Here is a 23888-nt window from a genome sequence, read left to right as displayed (position 1 = left end):
CAAATGCAGTCTAGGCTTTCCAAATCTGGCAGGCAATTAAGAGATAAAGCTTACGCTACTTTGGACGGCGTTGGCCTCAAGTTGTGGCGGAATCTGTCTCATGACCAAGACATGTTCGTTCAAGCGCAGCACGGGTGGGATCAAAGTCACATAATGACAGGATTTCCGCGGCTTGTTCTTCATTGGAAAACGGGACAATCTCATTAAAGCATTTATATAAAGGTATCATCCAAATCGAAGCAAGCAACTAGCAACTCATGAGACTTCAGCGTCCCTGCCAACCTCACACCAACTCCATCAACCCAAGAAAACAGACCAATCCATCGACCAAACCATCCAGTACGACAACTCGTCATACAACGAGCAGTTTTATGCCATTCATACAAGTTTCAGTTCATCAGTTCACCGTCGTGTCTTCGTGCCTCACGACCAATGTCTACCGAAGCTCCTGAGGGGGGTAGGCATAAGTCTGTCCTTGAGGGGGCGGAGAATTCGTCGGCGAAACCGTGCCGTTGACGGGTGAAGGGGTATAGGGCTGAGGAGAGTACTGCTGCTGGTGTTGCTGAAAATCCTGCGGCTGTTGAGTGTAGTTCTGGGTCGGAGGAGTCTGCTGAGGGTATTGTTGTTGCTGGGGCTGCTGGCTGGACATCTCCTGGAACTGCTGAGGCGGTTGCTGTTGGTACTGTTGAGCAGCCTGCGGCTGAGGTGTGTAGGATTGAGGCGGGTAGAATTGTTGCTGCTGCTGCTGCTGCTGCTGCTGCTGCTGGGGGACCTGGGCGTTGTGCGGCTGCTGGTACGCTGTTTGCTGTGTGAGGAACGGCTGCTTGGACTCCATCTGGATCTCGCCCTGGCTAGCACTCGCGGCAGCGGCAGGCGCGTTGGTCTTTCTCCAATTCAGGAATTGGACTAGAGTCCAGATGAAGGTTACCAAGAAGAGAATGAACTGGAGAGCAGACAGCCCTGCAATCGCAGAGAACATTGCCAATGCCCCCTGGCTCATAACGATGAACCTCTTGTACACGGTACAACTTCCCGAGTTCACAGCAGAGCCATCCGAGGTGCACGATGCTGTCACGTCAACCGTGAAGGTTGAGCGACGGGCGGCGCAGGCGCCCATAGTCGCGAGCCAGAGGATGACCAGGAAGAGGTCCAGGGCGAGGACAGCGTAGGTATGGTAGAGGCTGCGGAGAGAAGAAATCTTTTCGGAAAGTACTGCGTAAAGCACAATGATCCATGTGAAGAGAGGCTGATTGTGTGAGTTTGGGGAGTTTTCAAGAGCTTGGCGATAACATAAGGGCATGGAAAGATTGGAGCGTTCATAGAGAAAACGACGTACAATGGCGATGGCGAGGCCGAGCTCATCCATGTATACCCAGTGAATGATAGCTGCTGACAAGCCGAGGATCACAATGGCGAGGAAAAACTGAACGCCACGGATAGCAATTATCCACGCAGGTGTCATGATCATAGGTGGTGGGGGGCCGGTTGAAGCATGATGGGTATACTGCTGTGGTTGATGCTGAACCTGGGGTTGAGGCTGTGTTTGCGGCTGCATCTGGGGCTGTTGGTGATGTTGGGAATTTTCCATGATGCTCCAAAGTTGAAGAGCAAAGGATGCTAGATATGGGCAAGGAAGGCTGTGTAGCGAGAAGGGATGATCTTGTCTTCTGTCGACTCGACAGTCTCAGCAGCCGTGGCGTCGGCGTGGGTGGGAAGAAGGTGTCGTAGAGATCGTGGGAAACCGGGGACAAGAGAACCAAGAGCGCCATGGTGGACATGGGCAGGTACAGACATACTTATGGCGTGAGACTCAAACAGAATGTGAGAAGGACGAGTCAAGGGAGGGGGCAGCCGACATCGTCGCCCACATCTCCCATGCAGCCAACCAGACCATTCCGTCTATCAGCCTCCATTCTTTTCCGCTCTTTGGGCGTGCCACATGTGCCTGATGGCGTCTATCGTGATGCAGGGTTCTTGTTGTGAGCCAGCCCCAGGAGAGGCTTGAGTCTAGCGGGAGATTTGCATGAGGCTCCCATACAACAAAGTGACCGGGCCTGTGAGAGGCTTGGTTCCCAGATTGGTGTATAGAGACGAAGAAAGCCTAATTGTGGATTCTATACAAGCTAGAAACGGCCGTGAGTAGCCATGAGTCGGGGTCTAGTGCGGTTGAGTGCTTGTTCAGTGGCTCAGCTAATCTGCAAGGTTGACATGGCTGGCCTTGGCAAGGCTGCGGTAATGCGGGTGGTCGGCATGGTCTTGTGGTGAGTCGTGGGTGCGAACGTTTGTTCTCACTGGTGGCTGCTGTGTGTGCCATTACCTCGTCCATGTCTGAGGTCGAGTTGCCCGGCTTGATCAGGGTTCATATGGGGGACATTAGAGATTCCGCGGTGACCGGGGGTGAGAGGGCGGAACGGGTGAGGTTGTGGACCCCGAGGCGTCCGGGCTAGGCCGGTTCGGGGGCCAAGAGTGACGCTCGAGCTACTAGTGCGCTTGGTGGCGCCTTCAGCTGAACGGGAGGGCGGAGTTTTGCGCAGTTTGCATGCCTGTGACTCGTTTATCTCGTGGCCGTGAATGGGTGCTTCCTTTCCACCAAGTGACATGGGCACATGCATGGGCACATGGGGGAAATAAGGCTCTGCGTTGTCGCGATAGCGATGACTCGGAATTACGCGACCGTTGGGTGTGACTAATGGCAGACAGCTAACACATAACAATCCGCCAGTAACCATTGCCTTGTGGTGAGGTTTCAGACGACACCGACACTAATTCATAAAGGGCGCAGGTTGTCGTATGATGCTTGATCTGTGGGACTGACGATGCTCTAGGCAGAGAGAGGCAGCCTCCAGATAGCAAATTACCTTTTTCAGCGTCGGCAAATCTTGCCAGCCCCTTGGGAGAGCCGGAGTTGGCATGAGGAGTGTGGGAATACTCCGTAAGCCCATAAAGTGCAGAAAGGGTATGATTCTTGGTTAATCAAATTCAATGCAAACATACATTGTGCCCCTCGCTCCGCTTCATCAAAACCCATCCAAACATGCTGCATGCGCCGAGAAATACATGGCAAATCCGCCTGATACGCCCATTTTCAATACCATCCGCTCGCCAGTCATCGCTTTTTCTATCTAACTCTTGTGATCCCCGCCGATCGCTCAGCAGCATCCGCCCTTGTCGCCGTTCTCGGCCGCCTTCTTAGGGTCCACCTCGGTGCTGAAGGTGCCATCGACCTTCTCGTTGGGGCCGGCGATGAGGATCTTGATGACTTGACCCTCCTTGACCTTCTTGAAAGCCTCCTCGGCCTGCTTGAACTCGACAATGCCGGAAACAAGCTTCTTCACGTTGACGCTACCGTTGGCGACAAGGTCGATAGCGAGCTTGTAGTCACCGGGGCCGTAGCGGAAACTGCCGCGGGCAGTAACCTCCTTCAAGCAGAGAGCCATGATGGGGAAGTTGATGTCGGCCTTGCCCATGCCACCCTGGACATAGGTGCCGCCCATCCTGACGACGTGCAAACTGGTCTGGATAGAGGGCTCGGCGCCGCTGGCGTCGATGACACAGTCGGCTCCTGCGCCGAGATCGCACTGCTTGATGAGGGCCTTGGCGTTCTCCTCGGCCGAGACGCGCTGGGAGAGGTAGGTGTGGGTAGAGGCTAGGTCCTTTGCGAAGTCGAGCTTGGACTGGACAATGTCGACGCTGACAACCTTGGTGGCACCAAAGGACTTTGCGACGGCGGCGCAGAGAAGACCGACGGGGCCGGCGCCCATGACGACGACGGAGGCGCCGGGGGTGATTCGGGCCTGCTTTGTGATGTGGACGGCGACGGCCAAGGGCTCAATCAGAGCTCCCTCTTGCAAGGAGACGTTATCGGGCAGCTTGTAGCAAAAATCGGAGGGGGCGGTCCAGAAACCGGTGAGGGTGCCATCGTAGGGGGGAGTCGCGGCGAAGCGCATCTCGGGGCAGAGGTTGTAGTGACCAGCAAGGCAGTCTCCGCAGCGACGGCAAGGGTAGCCGGGCTCAAGCGCGATGCGGTCGCCGACTTGGAGAGTTTTCACGTTCTCGCCGACCTGAATGACGGTACCAGCGGACTCGTGGCCGAGGACCATGGGGTCCTTGACGACAAAGTGGCCGATGGCGCCGTGCTCCCAGTAGTGAACATCGGAGCCGCAGATACCGGTGTAGTTGATGGCGACGAGGACATTGTGGGGGTCGGAGAGCTTAGGGACGGGGCGCTCGGCGAACTCGACGTCGTGGGGCTTGTTGAGGATGAAGGAGAGATTCTACGCGTGTAAGTAGATGTTGCTGAAGCTTTTCCCGGCGGGGACAAAGACCTCCCCGGCGGGGACAAGGTCTTTGCGAAGGAGGTAAACATACGCTTTTGCCCTCAGTGCCGGCCATGATGAATGGATTGCGGGGTTACAGGGAAGAGCAAAGACTTGGTGAGGGACGGGTTTTTTGGAGTTGAGTGGTCGGTGCTCGTTCCACCGAGGAAACACAAAGTCAAGTAACTTTTTGTTGGGTATCTGTTACAAAGTTGCAGCTTCCTGTGCAAAAGGGGTATCGTCTGAGGGGCGTAGAGAGAATCGGAACGTTAGATAATGGACGACCAAGAAGAGCGAGAGGTGAGGTGAAGCTCCGGGTATCGTGGACAGGCGCGCAATGGATTAAATAGCTATGACCGCGGCTCAGGCCCGCAGTGATGGTGCGATGGGTCGGGATTGGATGAATTGGAGGGATGTGGAGGACGCGATCAGGATCGGGAATGCGACCGAGTTGCTCTGGGAGGATGAGTGAGCGAGCCGTGAGCCGTGGATGAGAAACCACCAAGCTCGCGCATCGTCCAACCCAGCGGTGTTCTGTGCGACTGACGGCTGCCCCTCATTGCGGCGCGTCTTAGACTGCCCAGTTCCAGCCTAGAGCTTGGAGGAAAGTTCCACGCTCTTGATTATCCCGCGTCATTACCCGAATCCATACACCTCGTTCCCTGCCAGGGCGGTCGAGACTCTTCCTTGACTGCGCTCCAGTTATCAGGATGGGGGAGAGCTATCGCAGGTGTGGGGTGAGGGTAAAACGAAAAGAGAGGGTTGGTTTAGGTTGGTTGCTACTTGGGGAGCTCTACAACTTTTGCCACATTGTTGCTCGTCTCGTGAGAGCATAGGGTGGTACCTATGATAAGGCCAAAGAGTCTCTCTATGTACTCTGTAGGTGGTCTGGAAGAGGAGCCTTCATGGGGACAAATGACCGGGGTCGTGGACTTGACGAGGGGCGTTGGAAGACTCCTTGTCGATTGACTTGTTTCGTCTCGACTTCGTCTCGATCAAAGTCAACAATGTTAAGTCCTCGACTCCTCGGATGGCTTTCTCTCGCCCAAGCATGGGGAATTGCAGTGGACCAAGTGTCCCAGGTGTCATAGGCGCGCAACGCAGCCGCATTGTATCCGACCTTAGCGTCCTGTGGCCTGGCCTATTTATCCAGGATTTTACCCGCGCCAATGGGAACCTGCGAATTGGATCCGTAAAAGGGTTCTGGCGGGTTTGAAAGCAAAGACCCCAGAAAGATCTGGGGGCGCGGTGGGGAAGAGGGGGAGACACGTTCCCGGTCTTGGGTCATACTGCTTCACCTCTCGGCCGGTTTGAGTCTTACCGCTCCTTTTCCTCACCTCTCTCCTTTTTGAAAATTATTTTCATGTCACGTTGTTCGTGACCCAGCGCTTGTCGTCATGTGCTCTTGAAAAGTTTTGCTGATTCGTGATGGCTTTCGAGTTCCCCATCGTCCCCCTTTCCTATGAACGGAGTCCCTCCGAGGGCTAGGCTGCGAGCTGCCAAGCTCAACCTCCAGCCTTCTCTCATACCATGTGTCTCCTCCTTTCGTGAGCATCCGGCACGTCCGAATCCTGTGGTACGATTCTTGCAGATTCACTCCGAATTCGTTGCAACTCCGGTGATTCGCTCGTCTATCATCAGCTCAAGGGCGAAGGCCCGGACATAAGGAAAGTAGGAATCATCCACATTGAGGTGTTGTGCTTGGTGTTGGCCAGTTCGGGGGAACTCGCAGGAATTTACGTGAAGACGTTGATGCCGGTTCGATGTCGGTTCTGCTTAGGTTTTCTTGCCAGCATAGCAGCGCTCGACAGGGGATTACCTCGATATTTATGTTCCTGTCCCACCCGAACCTTCTTGGCTCTCGGAACATCCTTCCGTCTGCTAGGTGCACGTCTTGGGACACTTGCAGGGCAATCTGTCGATCTGGGGAAACGGCCTCCTGCCGAGTCCACATTCTTTACCTCCGAGATCGCCCGAATCGTCTTCGACCACCACTGTCATGCCATGGCACATGGGGCTTGTGCGTGCTGTCATTGACAGCCGCAGGTGTATTTCGCAGAGCCTATCTGAGTCGCGGATTCTGGGCATGCACTCATGCGAAATTGCAGCCATGAAGGCAATGTACAAAGCTTTGCATGGTGAAGTCTTTCAGCTGAGCCAAAAAAAAAAAAAAAGTAAGATGAATCCTGCTTTCTACAGCGGTCAGAACAGCTGTCCTTGATTCTTGAATTAGATTACATCAGAGGTTCCTCAACATGCTTTCCCCAAATCATTCCCAACTGCTGCAGGATCAAGCTTCAAGCTTGTACGCCTCTTCCAACAACTCCTTCATGGACCTCAGCTTGATATCCGGGAACTCCTGAGCAATAGAGACATCGACTTTAAAGTCAAAAACACCCCTTTCGAACATGAGGCCAAACTTGGCAAACAAATTTGTACCTGCTCGTCTGAAATGTTGGGATAAGGTGATCTTTGCCGAGGCAATTTCGTCACCTTTCCGGCTTTCAACCTTTCAACAGAATCATAAGTTACGTCAAACTTGACACCCTTGGCTGCCTCAGCGAGATCAACGAGCTGATTCCACGTCAACTTATCACCCACAAGATACGTCTCCGTTTCCCACATTGGTAAGGTCAGGGACGCGGCGACGAACTTGGCAAGGTCCCGTGTGAAAGTGAATGCTACTGGCACATTTCCAGATCCTGGGATGGCCGCTTTGTTGTTGACGACATCCACGGCCATAACTATGCTCTTGAGATGACTTTTCAGCGGCGGGCACACATAGTAGTCAGCAAAGTAGCCAGGGTGCCATGTTGTAAACTCCAAGTTCGTCTTCTTCAGTGCGTCGGCGACGAGAATCTTTGGCTTGACAATGGGCATCTCCTCTGCGTCTCTGGAAACAGGGGAATATGTATTAGTCTTCATGAACAAAATACAATAATCACTCGAGGTATGAACTTGCTCGCTGGTGAATTCGGCGCCCCAAATGCTGGGGACATATCGTTTGGTGCTGTTGGCTTGGTCGGCGGCCGCAATCAAGTTCAACTCTGGCTCGACGGAAAACGAAATGTTGAGGGCGGAGATGATCGTATGCACATTGTTCTCTTCCAATACCCTGAGAATATCGTCGACGCTGCTATAGTCGACTGGCAGGATGCGGGCACCGATTTCTTTCTCCTTATCGTCATCCGCCTACGGGTTTTGCTAGTCAGACAGATATCGAAGCCTGCAAGGCACGAGGTCTGGGACAATATACCTTCCTGCTCAAGATGATGACCGAGAATTTCCCGTCTGCGAGGATTGCTTCGACGATGGTACGGCCGAGGTCACCAGTGCCTCCAGCTACTGCGATGATGGAAACCATGGCTGTTGTTTGATCGATGGATGGGTTTGACTAGGAGAAGAGGTGAAGATGGTCGACATGCTGAGGAGAAGTCAAGTTGGCGGCCGCTTTTTAAAAGCACTGTCTCTCATTGGATAACGTTGAAACTTTTATCGATTGGTAATTGAGGGACAGTCTATTTGCCATGTCGTTGTATTGCTTCGTCATGGGCCGCGGGCGTCTCCTATTCTCCATTCTTCTCCGCAGCTCCGCAACCCCGCAAGTCCGCTCCAAGCTGTAGAATACTTCCTAGGAACCTTCTCGGAATTGGGAGTTGGCGCTCACATCATACATAGCACCGAATCCCTAGCACTAAGAAGACTCATTAGTCATGTTATGTCTAAACGCGATCACGAGGTAGTGTGATAGTTACTGTTGCCTTATAATCTGGCCTTACGAGAAGGATGCTCACATATTTTTATAGGTATGTATTGTCTAAAGAAGGGATATAAGAGAATTCGAGGCTAGGGACGTGCCTATACTGCTTCTTTACGTCCTCTCTCTTCCTAAAGTCCTAAAAAGAAACAGACCGGAGTTATCTACCTAGTCTGCCTTATCGTTTACCCTATTATTACCCCTTTGCCTGAAGTCCTAATAGGGAACATCAAGATCCCCCCATGGCTAGAGCAATTCTGAAAGATTTGTATTCTAGTGAGTCGCTATTATACGATCTTATGAGCGTCGTTTGGTGGCCTGCATACGTTGACGATACTTATTGTTGTCAATAATTAGCTATAGGACATCCCTTGTCAGGACGAGCCTCTCCAGCGCCCTGCGGCAGCTAGGCCACCTCAAAAGGGCTTCGGAGGAGTAAAGTATAGAGACCAGCTCTTTAGAGTCACGGTAAGAGATCACATACATCACTAACATGAGGACAACCGAAATTAAGTGAGCAAAGCTGTACGAACGTTTCCAAACAACAGAAAAACTCTATAAACTTTCTATCTCGAAAATAAAGGCACCCCCACGTCGACCAATAGGATTTCGACGTAGCAGCAACCATACTCCTCAATGCTCTCGCTAAGCTATTACTTCAGCCGCTAGCAATCCTCAAAGTCACCGATGGCCGTCTTCATCTTGAGCTCGATAAGGACAAGGACTTCATAAAGTATTTCCTCATTACAGGTAACGACCTATAGAGCATCCTCTCTATTTAATTGAGTATCTCTAAGAGGTATTAAAAGGGGACTGTTCAGCGAAATCCTGAGCGCAAAGTAGACCTGTATACCGATTCGGTTGATTGGGTGATATTCCCTGTTGTGTCTCGGCAGTCTAAGCGAAAACTTTTGAAGGGCTACTTCGTGCCACTCCCGATATAGCGTTCAGAGACCAAGAGCCACGACGTAAATGATTGGGACCGGCCGGTCCACCACTTTTGGCCTTTGTCCTTTGTCACAAGGGTGTATATGGCGTTAATTGCTGCCCGCAGTTAACGGCGTCGTTTTTGGGATATCCGTCAAATTCCAGTGTAAGGTGATGTCCAAAGTAGAGTCATATGGGATCATGGCAAAGGTGCCTTCCCTCGTCGACTTCAGCCTAGACGACTCGGCTTGGCGTTGGACTTCGCTGTAGCGCGTGACGATCTTGTCTCCCTGGTAAATCTGCCAAATAGCGTCCATGTCACTCATCCTGCTCTCAAGATGAATAAAGATCATTTGTTGACGCTGGGTTGTTTTGGTTGTTTTGGTTGCTTTGCTCAATTTGATCGGGGATCGAAACACGGCGATTTTGACACCATCAAAACTATATTCCGTAGGTTCAAGTACGTTGTTGGAAGCTGATTTCAAGGAAAAGTCCCAGTGGTAGCGATACAACTTCGGTTCAGGACCAGAAACTAAAGCGAGTGGGAGGGCATTAGGCGGCAGAGGTAGCGGCTGAGGCTGCGGCTCAGAGTCATCAGGCTTGGGTTGTGCCTGCGTGAGCGACAAGAGCCCAAAACCCAAAATGAAATTGAACAGAGCAGAAGCGAGCTCCTTCAGTTAGCGTTAAGTCAAGTCAGCAGCACGAGGGAGAACATCTCTCACCATATTGGAGTGATCAACCGTCAGATATGTCGAGGTAAAGAGATGTGTGTTTTCCTGACGACAACCAAAGGCTTGCTGTGGGCGACGGTTGGAAAGACTTTATAAACACGCAAACCACTGTGAGCAACCAAGTCATGGAACAAACAGCCTTCTTGCTTAAGTATGATTGAGTTCAGGTCCGGAGATGCCGAGCCACTAGTTTTGGCCGAAATCTCGAATGATATGCTACGCATAGTCTCTTGGTCTCAGGTATTACTCGCTCTCAACTAATAATAGTCAAGTGCAAAGATCTGGTATCCTCAGCTACTTTGTATGATATTGTTAGCTTGCTTTACCAGACCAGTCAGTCATAGTTGCCTGCTACACACTATCCAGGACACGAAAACGGCTTCATCGTGTCTGCAGCACATCCGTTCACAAAGTTTTGAATTACTACCTCACTCATCGTGCTCATCCCCATCCGCGATTACTTTAACTGTACACCGGAGTTCGCGTATTTGAACTGCTCTCTCACGCCTAGCCCATGGCGAATCAATCCTTCCAGTCAGTTACACTGTTACGAACTGGTCTTAGTTTGCCTCTATGCATCCCATTTCCCCCCTCTTCACACCGCCAGCGTGTAGCAACGCTTACATTGCCGTAAAGAAGGGGGCAACACCCCAAGCGGATGAAGTTACACATGATGCTCTAACAGGACAATCTTAAGAAAAATGTAGGAATGCTAGGGACTGATGAAAGCCATGTCAGAACTCTCAATTGGGTTCGTCAGTAGCACGTTCTTCTATGAACAGGCTACATTACTGGAATAAAGCTTGATCTCCGATCCGATCCGTCATGGAAGGCGCTGCTTGCGAACCGGAAATTGCCTTCGCCCTATTTTATTTATTTGCGGTGACGTGGGGAGAGGTAATTAGTCGCCGCATAATCTAATCTTGACGCAGAGAGGGGGCTAGTGAACAGAAAGTTTCTACTAGTGAACACTAATAAAGCTTTCCCCACGCAGCACGGAGGTGCCGTTCAGAAGTTTTGGCTGCCTGCCAAGAAAAGACAGGGAATATCACCCGGTCAATGATATCAATATAAAGGTCTATTTTATAAATAAAACACCCCCTATACAACCTTGGAAATATTCTTGTTAAAAAGTCTACCTTTATATAATTTCTTGTTTTCCGTGTAGACAAAAACATGTTACTAGAGGTACTTATCCTTATTTGAGTTGGGATTATCTAAGCAGCCCTAGCTGAAACTTTTGAACGGCATCTCCGTAGAATCAGAATGCAAAACGATTAATGAAATTAGGTTCTATTCTCTAGTATTGCGTCTATTTTCGTTTCCAGCTTTGATGTCATTACGGGAAGGGGAATAATATGGATGGCTGATGAGTCAACGATATGGATCTTGCTAGACGAAAGCTGATTTTACAGAACCACAAACAATCCCGCTGAAGATCATTTAAAACGGGCAACACCTCCCGTTCGTCCAATGGCGTAAAACTGCCAGGTTTCAGTCCGATCTCTTTTTGTATGGTGGGTTTGATAGGTAGTATTGCTCATACCTTGTGGGTGAGAGTGCTAAGAGACACACCCTGATATCCCAGAGCCAGCTTGTCAAATCTAGGGTTATTGGGTATCATTGCAGGCTGCACTAGCCAGCCATTCATCGAGACGTCTCTTCACGCCTCTTCGATGGCAATAACACCAACCGTGGCTTTCGTCAGGCGTACGATGTGTGTGAGCACTCCTGTAGGGCACAATGGAAGCGTTGGGCCTAAAGCACAGTGTCCGCCAACGCAAATTGGCCAAACGCCAGGAGCCCTAAAATAGAGTAAAAAAAGCATGGTATCAAATGTAAGATCGAGTGTTGAAAGGCGATGGTTACCCTAATGTAGGGAGGATTGTTTCTAGGAGTGTGTGTGTGCCAGTGCGTCGCTACTTCGGGTCATAGTGATATCGACGGTGATACAAGGGAAGAGTAGCCGTAAGCTCAGCCTAGGACATTTTTGTGCACTGAAACTCTCCTCGTACCCCGCATCAGTGAGCGATCGGTTGAGTTAACGACCGAGTGCGATCCAAGGTTGCACTATAACAAGATCTCACAGCACGGCTAGAGAGACCCCATGTTGCCAGGCAAGCAGAGTTTGCGGAATACTTGGGAGGACACTTTCTTCAAATCCACAAGCTCCCTTTGAGCTTGGGTTTGATCAACGGCAAATTCGTCAACTTTTCCTTCCAGTTATCCGATGGAGTTTGCGCCCTAAAGCTGCGATTGCCTACCTAGTTGGGTTATGGGCGCTATGGGCACCCTGAACAAGTCGGCTGACACGATTTTGCCGAGCTCCATAGATCACAGCCATGTCCGATGATAGCATCGAGTTCCCGACTGAGCCGGGGATTGCAGAGTCACAATTTACCCAGCACGACCTGCAGCTCCTGGCACAATCATCGCCAGAATCGCCCCTGCGAGTTGTCGCACTAATCGACTACGACTCGTTTTATGCCCAGTATGAATCTGTGAGGCTAGGTCTTCCCCCTTCCAAACCCCTCGCAGTACGACAATGGAACGCCATCATCGCGTTAAACTACGCAGCCAAGGAGCGCGGGCTTAAGAGAACCATCTCGGCAGAGGAAGCGTGCCGACTTTGCCCAGACATCGTCCTTCAGCATGTCCCGACTTGGAGGGAAGGAGATGACTCCTGGAGGTACAGGACCGACGTGTTGGATCATTTGAAGACGGACAAGGCCTCCCTGGATCCGTATCGCCACATGTCGAGAAGGACTATCCAGCTCGTCCGGAAGATCTTGCCGGTCAAGCCTGCGCCTACAATCGAGAGAGCCGGTGTGGATGAGTTCTATCTGGACCTCTCAGCTCAGGTTCACCAGATGCTAACGGAACGGTTCCCTGTCTTGGAATCGCTCAGCAACAACCCTGAACAGAGTTTACCATTGCCCCTGGTGGACACATCACTCAACTGGAAGTCCGATAAGGTGATGAGTCCTCCACATACTCGTGATCCTGAATTCACCCTTGATTGGGACGACATAGTTCTGAGCATTGGAGCTGGCATTGTTCGCAATATCCGCAAAGAGATCCAGGCGGAAATGCAACTCACCACTTCTGCCGGCATCAGTCACAACAAGATGCTCGCCAAGGTCGCTTCACGGATGAACAAGCCAGCCGGCCAAACGATCATCAGGCGCAAATCCATCCCCGTCATTATGCCGACTCTCAAAGCCACCTCGCTTTCCGGCCTGGGAGGGCAGCTTGGTCAGAGAATCGCCAAAACTTTTGGTTCTGATGGCATACGAGATCTCCTTCAAGTCTCTCTTTCAGAAATGAGGTCAGAATTGGGATCCGATGATGGTCAATGGGTGTTTAGGGCGATCAGAGGCGAGGAAACAGGCCCAGTAAGGCCCCGGAGTGAAGTTCAGTCTCTGTTGGCTGCGAAGACCTTTGTACCACGAGCGGAAAATCTTCAACAAGCCAGTAAATGGCTTCAGATCTTCGCCGCAGATCTTGAGTCGCGACTCCATGACCTCGATCTAGACTCCGAGGTTCCTCGAAGACCCAAGACCATTGCCGTTCACCACCATATCCGGGGACGGTTCGGCCCGACACGATCCAAGCAAGCCCCGATCCCACCACAACTTGAGATCAACCGGAATACCATATTCAACATGTTGCATGAACTACTCAAGGATCTAACAAGCCATGGGGAGTCTTGGCCGTGCTTGGGTATATCCGTCAGCATGTCGAATCTGGATTCCGGGATGCCCACAACTGATGCCGGGCAGCGCATCACGTCCTTCTTTTCCTCTAGCACCTCTACAACTCCTCGCAAACGAAATAGAGAAGGAGACACGACTATTATGCCTGCGGACTATAAGAGGGTGCATGTCGCTGGCCAATCCACCGACGACCCAGAATCCGCGAGATTAGCTACTGCAACTACCTCACCCAGAGCTGTCGAAGGTGGCTTAGAGGACGAGCAAGGGCAGCACTACTTGTGTCCGAAATGTAGCGAGTCTGTACAGCCCCAAGAAGTACTTGAACATCTGGACTGGCATATCGCAGTGGAGCTTCAGAATGAAGAGAGCTGATCTTCCACGATCATGGCAGAAACACGTGCCAACCGACGTGATCTGACCGCTTCCATGTTGTCATTCTCCACATGCAACTTTCCCAATGGGGCTTCCTTTGTGTACTACATGGCCAACTCGATCGATGAATGTCAGCCCCCAAAAAGACCAGACACCTCAGGATCAAGTCTCTTTATACACGGCCTATCTGAAGAACGCTCGGGAGGGGGGCAACCACGGCAGGGGTGGCAGGATAAGGTAGCACAAGCATCGCGCAGGGATTATCAAGCCGGCACGCTGGCGCGGATTCCTTCCCGACAGAGGTAGGCTTGCGCTCCCATCGCGGTCTAGCGAATAGCAGTCATTTCTATGGCTATTTCAGTCATCCACGTTGCATCCACCTTGGCATGGAGGCGTTCAAATCTGCCGACAGGGCTGAATATAATTAAACCACCCAATCTCGATTGCTCAGTAGTGCTACATCATTGTCTATGGAACCGAAAAAGTATCTGAAAACGCATTCCTGTTGCTCCCATACGATGGACAGGATGAAGAGTCTCAAAGGACTCTGGCAGACCTGGACTGACTCCAGTCTGCACCACCCATCCTCCCAGCGCAACTCACTCTTCATACCGTTAAGTAACAAGAGTACCGGCCCCAATGCTTATTCTGGAAGGTATGTCCATGAAAAAGTGGATTGGTTCTGAATCAAGTGCTGACTTGAATTACAGCGACATATGGACTCTCGACCAGTCGGTCGAGTTCTACCGCACTTTCAATGTCGACGGGGAGCTGGGGTTTGCGGGTTGGTTGACGCACAAGACACACCGACATCGTTCCATTTTCAACCCGTACGCGGCAAAACATATCCTAGGCAGAGGGCCAAAGTAAACGGTCACTACAAACGTGACGCAGGCCGAGCTCTGTGCCGACGGTATCCTGCCTCAGCCTCCGCGTAAGAGCGGACATCTCGTTGGACGAGTCAGTAGAAGACCGAGAGATTCTCAAAAGGTCACACCGCACGGAAGTTGAATCCTAGAGAAAAATGACTCTGGCGTCGCTTGAATGATCGGGCTACAATGCTTATGCCTCTATAGATCTGCCACGCCCACGGCTGCATGGGCCCAACACAATGAAAGCCTCGCAGTGTGCCAAACCGTCAGACCCCATTTACAAGCCCGAACGGGGTTTTTTTTTTTGAGCGGTTCTGGACAAAAGGTATGCAGCATAGCGCCACTCGCGGCGCTGATTATCAGAGTCCATATATTCCCGAGTACGGGTAGTTGCACTCAGATCCTCATTATTTGCTAGAGCAACCGAAAGTCTCTTAGAACCTGCATGCTAACATGTGATTTAAAAACAAGACCGTACCCATACCATCCCTACCACAGCTCGAGAGCGTGTGCCGAAGTTGGTGACGTCGAGGATACTCGCCTAGAGGGAGTCTTCTTGGCGGTCTCGTAGAGTGCTGAGACAGCTTTTCAACCTTGATGGTTGTATTCATGGATTGAAGCATGGCGACGGTACTTCACGCGAGGCATTTAAAAGAAGAGATCTTGGCTCTTGGGATTCATAAAGTCGACACGCATGGGGGTATATGGTTGCAGCTACAGACTCATAGGAAAGAGACAGCATTTCCGTTCTATCAACACAGACCAACATTATGACGTGGAATGCAAGACAATCTATATAGGTTTTCAGAATACCTTCTACTTCCTCCGCATCTTCCGAAGAATGGCCCTCTCCCGTGCATCTCATTCTAGTTGACCATACCCAGATACCTCGTCTCAATTCTCGTATCCTTGCTCGCTCCCTTGACTCCAATCTTCACAACCTCACCGGGGACGACATCAACCAAGTTGTCGCTGAAGACCACACCATCATCCTCAGCCTCCAGCGCAACACCCTTGACTGGCACTTCGGCACTAATTTCCACCACATCATCGCCCTCAACAAGTGTCGCCTTCAAGCTCTTGGGCTTCTGCAAGTGTAAATACTTGAGCGGCTCAGGCCAGTTGACGTACCGCGCAATCTGCTCGCCGTTCTGGATCAAGTAAGCTGCGACAACAGTCTTCGCCTCGTCGCCCCTTTGCCTCACGGGGACCTCAAAGGCGGCCATCTCCGTTGACCTGTTCTCAGGCAGGACAAAGTCCTTGTCCACAATCTCGGAGTACGTCTCCTCGCCTGTCTCAACGTCCCATGCCTTGACGAGCAGGTCGACAGTCAGGTCTTCTAGTTGAAGGTTTGAGCCCCAGATCTCAATCTGCGTCTTGGTGTCGATGTCGACGCGCGTGTACTTGTCCTTGGGGTGCTTATGTTCCGTCCGGGTGATGCCAATAGAGATTGGTGCCATCTCGCGCTTGACGGTGAAGTAGGCATGCTTCGGACGTAGGTAGTAGTCGCAGATGGCCCACGAAGTCACGGGCCAGCAATCATTGATCTGCCACACCAATGCTCCGCCGCAGTACTCCCTACCGGGACCCTTCCACTGCCTCTTCCACAACCTGTAAGCCGAGGCGAGGCATTCGGCCTGCATGAGCTGCGTGCAGTACACAAATTGCTCCAAGGGATCCGGAGCGTAGCGGAAGTTCTCTACTAGGTACAAGGCAATGCGACGCTCGTGGCCGTCGGCCTTGTTGTGGAAATCGACGGTTGAGGATTGAGGGTAGCGGTCTGGATCGTCTTTACCCTTGGGCAAGTATGCTTCAATGGTCTTGACAGAGGGGAAGGCCTCCATGCCGAACTCTGACACAAACCGGCCGACGAGCTTGTCAAAGTTTTGGTATTTTTCTTGGGTGCCGTGCCAGACGTTCCACTGGTGGAGATCGCCCACCGTAGGATCTCTCGTGTCTTGACCGCTCCAGGGACTGCCAAAGTGGTAGTAGGTATCGGGGATGAGGTCCTTACACGTATCGACGAGGATCTTCTCATAAATGTACCGTGCTGGGAAGTCCGTCTTAAGCCAGCTCTCTGCGTCCTTATTTGCGAGGTCGTACGTCAGGTTCTCGCTCTCTGCGTACTGGTAGTCCTCGTTGTTGCCCGCCCAGATGACAATGGAAGGGTGGTGACGCAGCATCTTGACGTTTTCTCTCGCCTCTCTGTCGATAGATTTCAGAAGCTCTGGCCAGGTAGGGTAGTTGCCGCACCCAAACATGAAGTCTTGCCACACGAGGATGCCGTATTCGTCGCAAGCATCGTAGAAAGCCTGCTCCTCGTAGATGCCACCGCCCCAAACACGAACCATGAATTGGTTGCCGTCCGACAGCAGCCGAATCCAGTCGTAGTATCTCTCCTTGCTAATGCGGGGGATGAAGTTGTCGGCAGGGATCCAGTCACTTCCACCACAGAAGACGGGCACGTTGTTGACCTGGAAGAAGAACGATGTTCCCGGCTGTTCCTTGACAGGTCTTTGCACCAGCTCAACCTTGCGAATGCCAATCTTCTTGGACAGGGTGTCGACCTCGTCGGTGCCGCTTAGAAGGATGGCAGTCACGGTGTACAAGGGCTGCTTCCCGTAGCGGATGGGGTACCACAGCGCGGGGTCTTGTAACTGGAAGGTTGCTGAGATAGTAGCATCGTCGCTGGCGTCAATTGTCTCAGAGGCGAGCGCTTTGCCATCGAGGGACACGTCGAAGCGGACCTTTGAGGCCTTGCCTTCGGTCGTGGCGTGGGCAACGACCTTGGCACTCTTGAGGGAGTCGTCAACGGTGGTCTCGAAGTAGAGGTCGGAGAGACGGGACTCGTAAATTTCGAGGTTGATTGGCCTCCACGGTCCGCAGGTCAGCAGAGTCGGACCCCAATCCCAGCCCTGGCAGCGTCAGTAGAGTGATTCTCGGGATGATAGGTTGATTGGGGGCATACCCAGTGGTATTGAGCTTTCCGGACTGCAAGCCTCGAGTTATCGCCATTCCAGCATCCCCACTTGTGATCGGGGTACTTCTCTACCAGCTTCCAGCCACGCAGGTAGGCACTGTCGAAGGTGATTTCGAGCTGGTTTTCCCCATCCTTTTGGAGGACAGATGTGACATCGACACGCTCTGGTGTAAACATGTTATCCGTCTCAAGGATCGTCTTGCCGTTGAGCACGACGGTAGCGAATGTGTCAAGGCCTTCAAAGGCCAAGATCGCCTTGGCGCCCTCGGGGATGGCCTCAGAGGCGAAGGTGGTCTTGTACAGCCATTGCACTTCGCCGATCCACTGCACGTCAAGCTCGTTTTTGCCGATGAACGGATCGGGGATAATATTGTGGTGGATGAGGTCAAGGTGAACATTTGTTGGGAACTGGCTGGCGGCGAGGAGCTCGCTGTCCTCCTTGTCAGCCTGCTTGAACTGCCAGTTCTTGTCGATGGGAATGACGGTTCGCGACGCCATGGTTTGGGGCGTGCGGCGGTGGCTAGAAGCGGTGTTAGCTGCGGCGGACCTGCGGATGAGTTCCGGATGAACGCGCATAGCGTGGAGGAGCGAGGAGGCTTGCAACGGAAACACGTAGAGATGCCGATTGAATGAGGAAATGATTCGATGCTCACCAAGGATGAAGGGAAAGAAATGTCGGGTGTTTTGCAGGCGCGCGCGGGAGCGACGATGAAGTCGGACGGGGATGAGCGCACCGAGCACAGGTGCCCCGCGGAGGATGGCGGGGTAGTAGATACGGGATGGGGACGGGGGTTTGGAGGGGCCGAGGGGCAGCTTGCGGTGGTCGTTATAGATACTACTGAGCTAAGGTAAGGTACGAAAGGTCTGTCTAGAGTAAGGAAGAGAAGACACTGTTCTCGCTCAGTTGAAAGCCTCGCGACGATCTTGAGAGGCGATGAGTAAGTGTGATTGTGTAGCTGTGGATGAAGGCTATCAGAGCAATTCAATTGAAATGGCCTTCTCGTGTGGGAAAAGTCGGGAGGATGTGTCGTCTTCATATACTCCTCACCCTCTCCTCCATGCATCCCTCTCTCGCTCGCTCATGCCAGACCAGGGAGCTCTCTCCACTTGAACTCACCTCACCTCACCTCACCTCATCTCGCCTTATCTCACACGTTAGCTCTTTCTAATTGTGAGTTTCCTCCAATTCGTATAGCTTGCCTCACCTCGGGAGCGGCGCAGAGCTTCCAAAGGATCCCTGATGCTCGATCAACTTGTCCAATTCCCGGGATGAGGAGCTGCTCCAACTTGTGCTACTTGGCTCAGTCTGAACGACGGGACGACGTCCGCCGAGATGCATCTCCATTCCCTTCCCTTTACGCCCGATCCATGATCCAGGTTACTTTCTTCTCAACCTTTCCTTGGTGCTTCCGGGCGCCAGGTCCCCCACACCTCCACCCTCTGCTCTCACTTATTCCCTTTCCAGTCCAAGCCAGGCACGCGCGGAGAATGAGGGACACCTCCTTTCTCCAACAGGCACAAGATGTACGCTCTCCAAAGGACGTTGTTTAGAGAGATGCTGCCCCGGTGTGGTTACATCCCTTGCTGGATAAAGTCAACATGCCGGTTGGCTGCATTCGGAGGCAGCCGCGCACATGGCTGCAGGACCAAGGGGCCTCTTGGTGAGGTGACCGTCCACTTCTGTTCACGTGGTTCAACCATGAAATCGTGATTCTTCGTTGGTGATGGTGTTCCTCGCCGACTGAGGCCGGTTCTGAACCGACCGACGGCGCAGTACACATCCTTGGCAACACACTGTTTCCATCACGCCGGTATCCTCTCACAACTCGCCATGGCAAATCGGCATCTCATCCCATTCGAACGTCTTTGTCCCAGTTCCCATAATTCTCATCAAGTCTCACCGTCGGGGATATAAATCACCACCGACGAGTGGAGAAACGCCTCTTACCCCAAAAGTCTCCCCCAATTCCACCTTCAGACCCATGCTCACCTCGGTGGGGTCCTGTCGCGGAGGGACGCCTTCCGTTTTCCCAGTTGGGATTAGATGTGGGAGTCGCTGCATCATTCTCCGATGCTCTAGCCTCTAGTGCCCGAGGACAGCCTCATGACGGCCGGCAGGCTCCATATTGCCAGTCTTTCTCTCTCTCTCACAGAGTTTTCTTGATTTCGAATCACTGGAATTCTCAGCCGTGTTACAAATGGATTGCGACTCTGCAGCTCGCCGTTTCAAGTTTCCTTTTCGAGCATCTTGTTCTTTCTCATAACATCACCCAGATGGTCATCCAGTGGGACGGATGCATTCCCGCCCAGGAAGCCCAATCTCCGTCTCGAGATGGTCAAAACTGCTCTTCCAAATACAAATCAGACCATGCACATAGTTCCAAGTTCGCCTCACGGTCCATCCGTCCAGGCGCCCGCAGAAGTCACATCGCCACACGACACAAGCATCGCCTGCATATACCAAAAGTGTCATTATTGTATGTAGCTGTGGGAACGAAGCGTGTAAATGTACGACCAGCCCCGACCTGGGAGCGAGGTATCTATCCCGTCACGTGTCCGTAACGCCAGCTCCCAAACTTCGACCTGTGAAGCGAACGTGGCTCCTCCGTCATCAAGTAAATCAGATACCAACGCTAATCTCGGACCCTCGAGTCCGTAGTATCCCGGCCCTGTGACGGACCATCCCTTGAAAAAGAGACAAAAACCTCCCTCGCAAAACTCCACGCCCGAAGACACCAGCAAGAATCCAAGTTTCATCTCTTCCCCGCCACGCAGTACAAAGGAAGCCTCAGCAGCAGTTGCCACCTCTACGTCGGTTCGACAATGTGAAGACCTCTTCCCAGTCTCTCAGCCCCCAGTTTGCGCCGCTGCGCGTGTTCCGTCTGCCTCTTCGTTTGCGGACACCTCCCACCGCCTCGTCGAGTGTCGCGCCAGTCATGGAACTCTTGATACTCGCTCCGTCGCTGGCTCCCGCATTCCATCCTCCTCCGTATCCATCTCCGTACTGGATGCCGCTCATTGGGTCGTCAGGGTCTATATCGCCCAGCTCGATCTTGGTAAGAATCATTCTCGCGAGCCTCGCAAAGATCTCGTCCACATTTTCGCCGTTAAAAGCGCTCGACTCCATCACCACCGGGATACCGACCGTCCCTGCCCATCTGTTTGCATCGGCATTACTGACTTCCCGCCCTTCCGGCGCCTCCGTGGCCTTCTGTTGCGTGCCGAGGGAAGGTAGACTTGTTCCAGTCGATCCGACGGAGCCGTTTGCAAAGTACGACATGGAGCCGACGCTGCTCGGTGTTGGCGGAGGTAGACTTGTATCAATCAGGGGGTCGGACGCGAGATCGAGCTTGTTGCCCACCAAAAGGCAGGATAGATTTGGCGATGCTAGTGCGCGTGCGTCGTTGAGGAAAGGCTGCAGACCGCGGAAGCTGCTATGATTCGTGACATCGTAAACAAGAATAGCGCCAGCGGCGCCTCGGTAGTATGATCGCGAAACAGAGCGGAATCGTTCGGTGCCGGCCGTATCCCAAAGCTATTTGTCCCAAAGTCAGCATCGCCCTCCTTCTCCGTTGTAGTTGATGAGAGCATCGCGGCCTTACCTGAAGCTTTATCCGTTTCCGCCGTGATCCGGTGCCGACCTTGATGATCTTGCTCGCAAACTCGACGCCGATGGTCTGCGACGACAGGACTCTCCACTCGTTCTTGACGAAGCGGTGAAGCAGACAGGACCTGTATCGCGAAGAAGCGCAAGTCAGCCAGGTTCCGGAGTTGGTCTCGAGCTCGATCCAGGGGTTGATGCAACTTACTTGCCCGTCCCGCTCGGTCCCAGCAAGATTATCTTTGCTAGGTAGTCGTACATACTACCCAGCTCCTGCGCATGTCGTCAGCATCCCCGTGTTTTACTCGCTATCAGATCGGAGTGCAGAGGTTCACTAACCTGCTCGCCGGCGGTGCCGTTGCTCTCCTCGCTTGCGGCGCTGGAACGACGCGGTCTCGTCATCGTGACGGTACGGAATGTGTTTACTGCAGCGCGATGTGGTGTATCGGTCGGAAAAGTCGGGCGACGGCGGCGCAGCAGCGATAAGGCCGGGGGAGAGGCGGAGGAGGGAACTCGTGCAGTTTGCAGTTTGTAAGCAAAGACGGTGACAGTCTGGGCCGATAACGCGTCCAAGCGCAGGATTCGCAGAAACCAAAACACTAGGAAAGAAAACAGGAGAATCGGCGGCTTCTGAGACTGGCGGCGACGTTGAGGTCGCAACGAGCAGAAAGGCGTTGGGTCTGTTTCGAGTTGGGCAAGGGAGAAGAGGTCTGCGTCGGATGCTGATGCTGCGCTGCCTTGTGCTGAAAGCGTCGGGCTGGTTGATTGTTGGTTGGTGCAGTGCTGTGTGCTGCGCTCGTGCTCTGGGCCTGCCCGGTGTACCTATTCCTGTTGCTTGGGTCCGCCAACAACAGAATGACGGCACACCACCAAGGGATGGGGGCTCGAGCGTCAAGCCCACCCACGAGTGTGGCTGTCTCAGAGCACGTATCTCTTGACCTTACCTTACCTTATCAGACGGCCCGGGATGTAGTTCCACCTCTTGCCCGAGTCGGCAGGTACTGCCTTATCTAAGGTTCCAGGACACCCCGCCAATCGTGGCTTGACATTCCAGAATGGACCAAGCCACCAGGCATCACTCACCGGAACCACACCGGCTGCCGAGGCTTGACCTCCATTCTTCACCGGACTACCGAGCTTTAGTGAAGCACCCGCTGTAAGCTTTCACCTCAACAGTGAGGTACCCTGTTTGATATCCCACGACGCCTCAACTGTAACGCATGTGATTTAAGTCATACTTTTCACAGACAAGCATCATCATCATCATCATCGTTATGAAGATTTCAGGTCGCACTTTCATCATCTCCGGCGGGTAAGTATTGCTTCTCAACGTTCTCTCTTGCCCCGGCCAGCTCATCATCCCTGATCACATGCCAACGGCCAACGCGCTAACCTTCATCCCATGACAGCGCGTCTGGCCTGGGACAGGCCTGCGTGGAGGAGATATGCAAGAATGGAGGAAACGTCGCTATTCTGGATATGAATGAAGATAACGGCAACGAGTTGGTTTCCAAGCTGGGTTCCTCAGCCAAGTTCTTCGTCTGCGATGTCCTAGACACCAAGAGCATCGAGACCGCCGTCAAGGGCACCGCCGCGTGGGTGAAGGAATCCGGAAAGCCTGTCGGGGGCGTCATTCCGGCCGCCGGTGTTGGAAATCCGTCATCTGTACGCTTTCTCCCCTTGTCCCCGGCTGCTGTCTTGTAAATGTCCAACATTCCGAGCTAGATACTGGATCGCAATGGTGAACCCTTCAGCCTCGACGCTTGGGACTTTGTCCTCAACATCAACCTGCGCGGCACCATCGACCTCACCCGCCAAGCATTGGCCCTCATGGCAAAGAACGAGCCCTCAACGCCTGACGGAGAACGCGGCGTCGTCATCATGGTCGCGTCCTCTGCCGCCTTTGACGGCCAAAAGGGCCAGGTTGCCTATGCTGCGAGTAAAGGTGCTGTCACGGCCATGACGCTCCCCATGACCCGCGACCTCGCCCGCTTCGGCATCCGCGTTGTTACCATTGCACCGAGTCTGTTCGAGTCCCGTATGACTGCTATGATGTCTGACAAAGTCCGCGCCAGCCTCGAGAGATCCATGGAGTTCCCCGTACGTGCGGGAAAGCCCGAGGAGTTTGCAGCATTGGCCCGGCATGCTATCGAGAATGTGATGCTCAATGGGACAGTACTGCGGTTAGATGGCGGCATGCGAATGCCGAGCAAGATGTAGTAGGATTAACTCATCGAGCTGGTATTTTGATCTTGAAACAGAGGAATATGCAAAGCTCCTGCTTACTTGATAAATGGATGTTTTGAATTACGTTCCACGACTCCAGGCTAGTACTAAGCATTCCCAATTCAACCTTACTAGTTCACCCGATTACCATGATGCATCTTTTACCTGTCGACAGGATCAATGGTCCTTCGCCAACATCCAGAGACCGGTTTTCAGCTGCCAGGAGCAAGTGACTGCCATCCGTTCTCTCTGCAGCATCCTTTGTAGCAGGTGTCTATCCACATTCCAATGTTGAGCAATTTATCCGCCTTCCTGATGGACCAGAACCGGTTGGCAACGAAACGATGCGCCATGACCACTTTAAGTAGTCTTGACTACTGCTCAAAGAGC

The 23888-nt window shown here is 52.7% G+C and overlaps 9 protein-coding genes across 9 annotated transcripts; 3 read left to right on the top strand and 6 right to left on the bottom strand.

Moving 5' to 3' along the window:
- Nucleotides 1–436: 436 nt before the first annotated feature.
- Nucleotides 437–1588, bottom strand: CORC01_03122 (uncharacterized protein; the record flags this gene model as incomplete). Its single annotated transcript, XM_022614772.1, has 2 exons — nt 437–1246; nt 1337–1588. The coding sequence occupies 2 exons, from the start codon at nt 1586–1588 to the stop codon at nt 437–439; spliced, it is 1062 nt and encodes a 353-aa protein (XP_022478774.1).
- A 1561-nt stretch (nt 1589–3149) lies between these two features.
- Nucleotides 3150–4392, bottom strand: CORC01_03121 (alcohol dehydrogenase GroES-like domain-containing protein; the record flags this gene model as incomplete). Its single annotated transcript, XM_022614771.1, has 2 exons — nt 3150–4274; nt 4369–4392. 2 exons carry the CDS (start codon nt 4390–4392, stop codon nt 3150–3152), a joined length of 1149 nt encoding a protein of 382 aa, XP_022478773.1.
- A 2214-nt stretch (nt 4393–6606) lies between these two features.
- On the bottom strand, nt 6607–7680 carry CORC01_03120 (uncharacterized protein; the record flags this gene model as incomplete). The annotated part of the gene is made up of 3 exons (XM_022614770.1): nt 6607–6763; nt 6826–7508; nt 7573–7680. 3 exons carry the CDS (start codon nt 7678–7680, stop codon nt 6607–6609), a joined length of 948 nt encoding a protein of 315 aa, XP_022478772.1.
- Nucleotides 7681–9110: 1430 nt separating this feature from the next.
- CORC01_03119 (uncharacterized protein) lies at nt 9111–9353 on the bottom strand (the record flags this gene model as incomplete). The annotated part of the gene is made up of 1 exon (XM_022614769.1): nt 9111–9353. The coding sequence occupies one exon, from the start codon at nt 9351–9353 to the stop codon at nt 9111–9113; it is 243 nt and encodes an 80-aa protein (XP_022478771.1).
- Nucleotides 9354–12073: 2720 nt separating this feature from the next.
- On the top strand, nt 12074–13819 carry CORC01_03118 (sister chromatid cohesion protein Eso1; the record flags this gene model as incomplete). The annotated part of the gene is made up of 1 exon (XM_022614768.1): nt 12074–13819. The coding sequence occupies one exon, from the start codon at nt 12074–12076 to the stop codon at nt 13817–13819; it is 1746 nt and encodes a 581-aa protein (XP_022478770.1).
- Nucleotides 13820–14337: 518 nt separating this feature from the next.
- Nucleotides 14338–14837, top strand: CORC01_03117 (xylose isomerase TIM barrel; the record flags this gene model as incomplete). Its single annotated transcript, XM_022614767.1, has 3 exons — nt 14338–14474; nt 14530–14649; nt 14714–14837. 3 exons carry the CDS (start codon nt 14338–14340, stop codon nt 14835–14837), a joined length of 381 nt encoding a protein of 126 aa, XP_022478769.1.
- Nucleotides 14838–15557: 720 nt separating this feature from the next.
- CORC01_03116 (glycosyl hydrolase family 2) lies at nt 15558–18247 on the bottom strand (the record flags this gene model as incomplete). Its single annotated transcript, XM_022614766.1, has 2 exons — nt 15558–17606; nt 17660–18247. 2 exons carry the CDS (start codon nt 18245–18247, stop codon nt 15558–15560), a joined length of 2637 nt encoding a protein of 878 aa, XP_022478768.1.
- A 2212-nt stretch (nt 18248–20459) lies between these two features.
- On the bottom strand, nt 20460–21674 carry CORC01_03115 (Ras family protein; the record flags this gene model as incomplete). Its single annotated transcript, XM_022614765.1, has 4 exons — nt 20460–21206; nt 21274–21403; nt 21481–21545; nt 21612–21674. 4 exons carry the CDS (start codon nt 21672–21674, stop codon nt 20460–20462), a joined length of 1005 nt encoding a protein of 334 aa, XP_022478767.1.
- An 872-nt stretch (nt 21675–22546) lies between these two features.
- On the top strand, nt 22547–23492 carry CORC01_03114 (short-chain dehydrogenase; the record flags this gene model as incomplete). Its single annotated transcript, XM_022614764.1, has 3 exons — nt 22547–22584; nt 22682–22937; nt 22998–23492. The coding sequence occupies 3 exons, from the start codon at nt 22547–22549 to the stop codon at nt 23490–23492; spliced, it is 789 nt and encodes a 262-aa protein (XP_022478766.1).
- Nucleotides 23493–23888: the final 396 nt, after the last annotated feature.

This window comes from Colletotrichum orchidophilum, assembly GCF_001831195.1.
Source record: "Colletotrichum orchidophilum strain IMI 309357 chromosome Unknown Scaffold_18.1, whole genome shotgun sequence".
NCBI lineage: Eukaryota > Fungi > Ascomycota > Sordariomycetes > Glomerellales > Glomerellaceae > Colletotrichum > Colletotrichum orchidophilum.
This window is presented reverse-complemented; position numbering and strand designations above follow the sequence as displayed.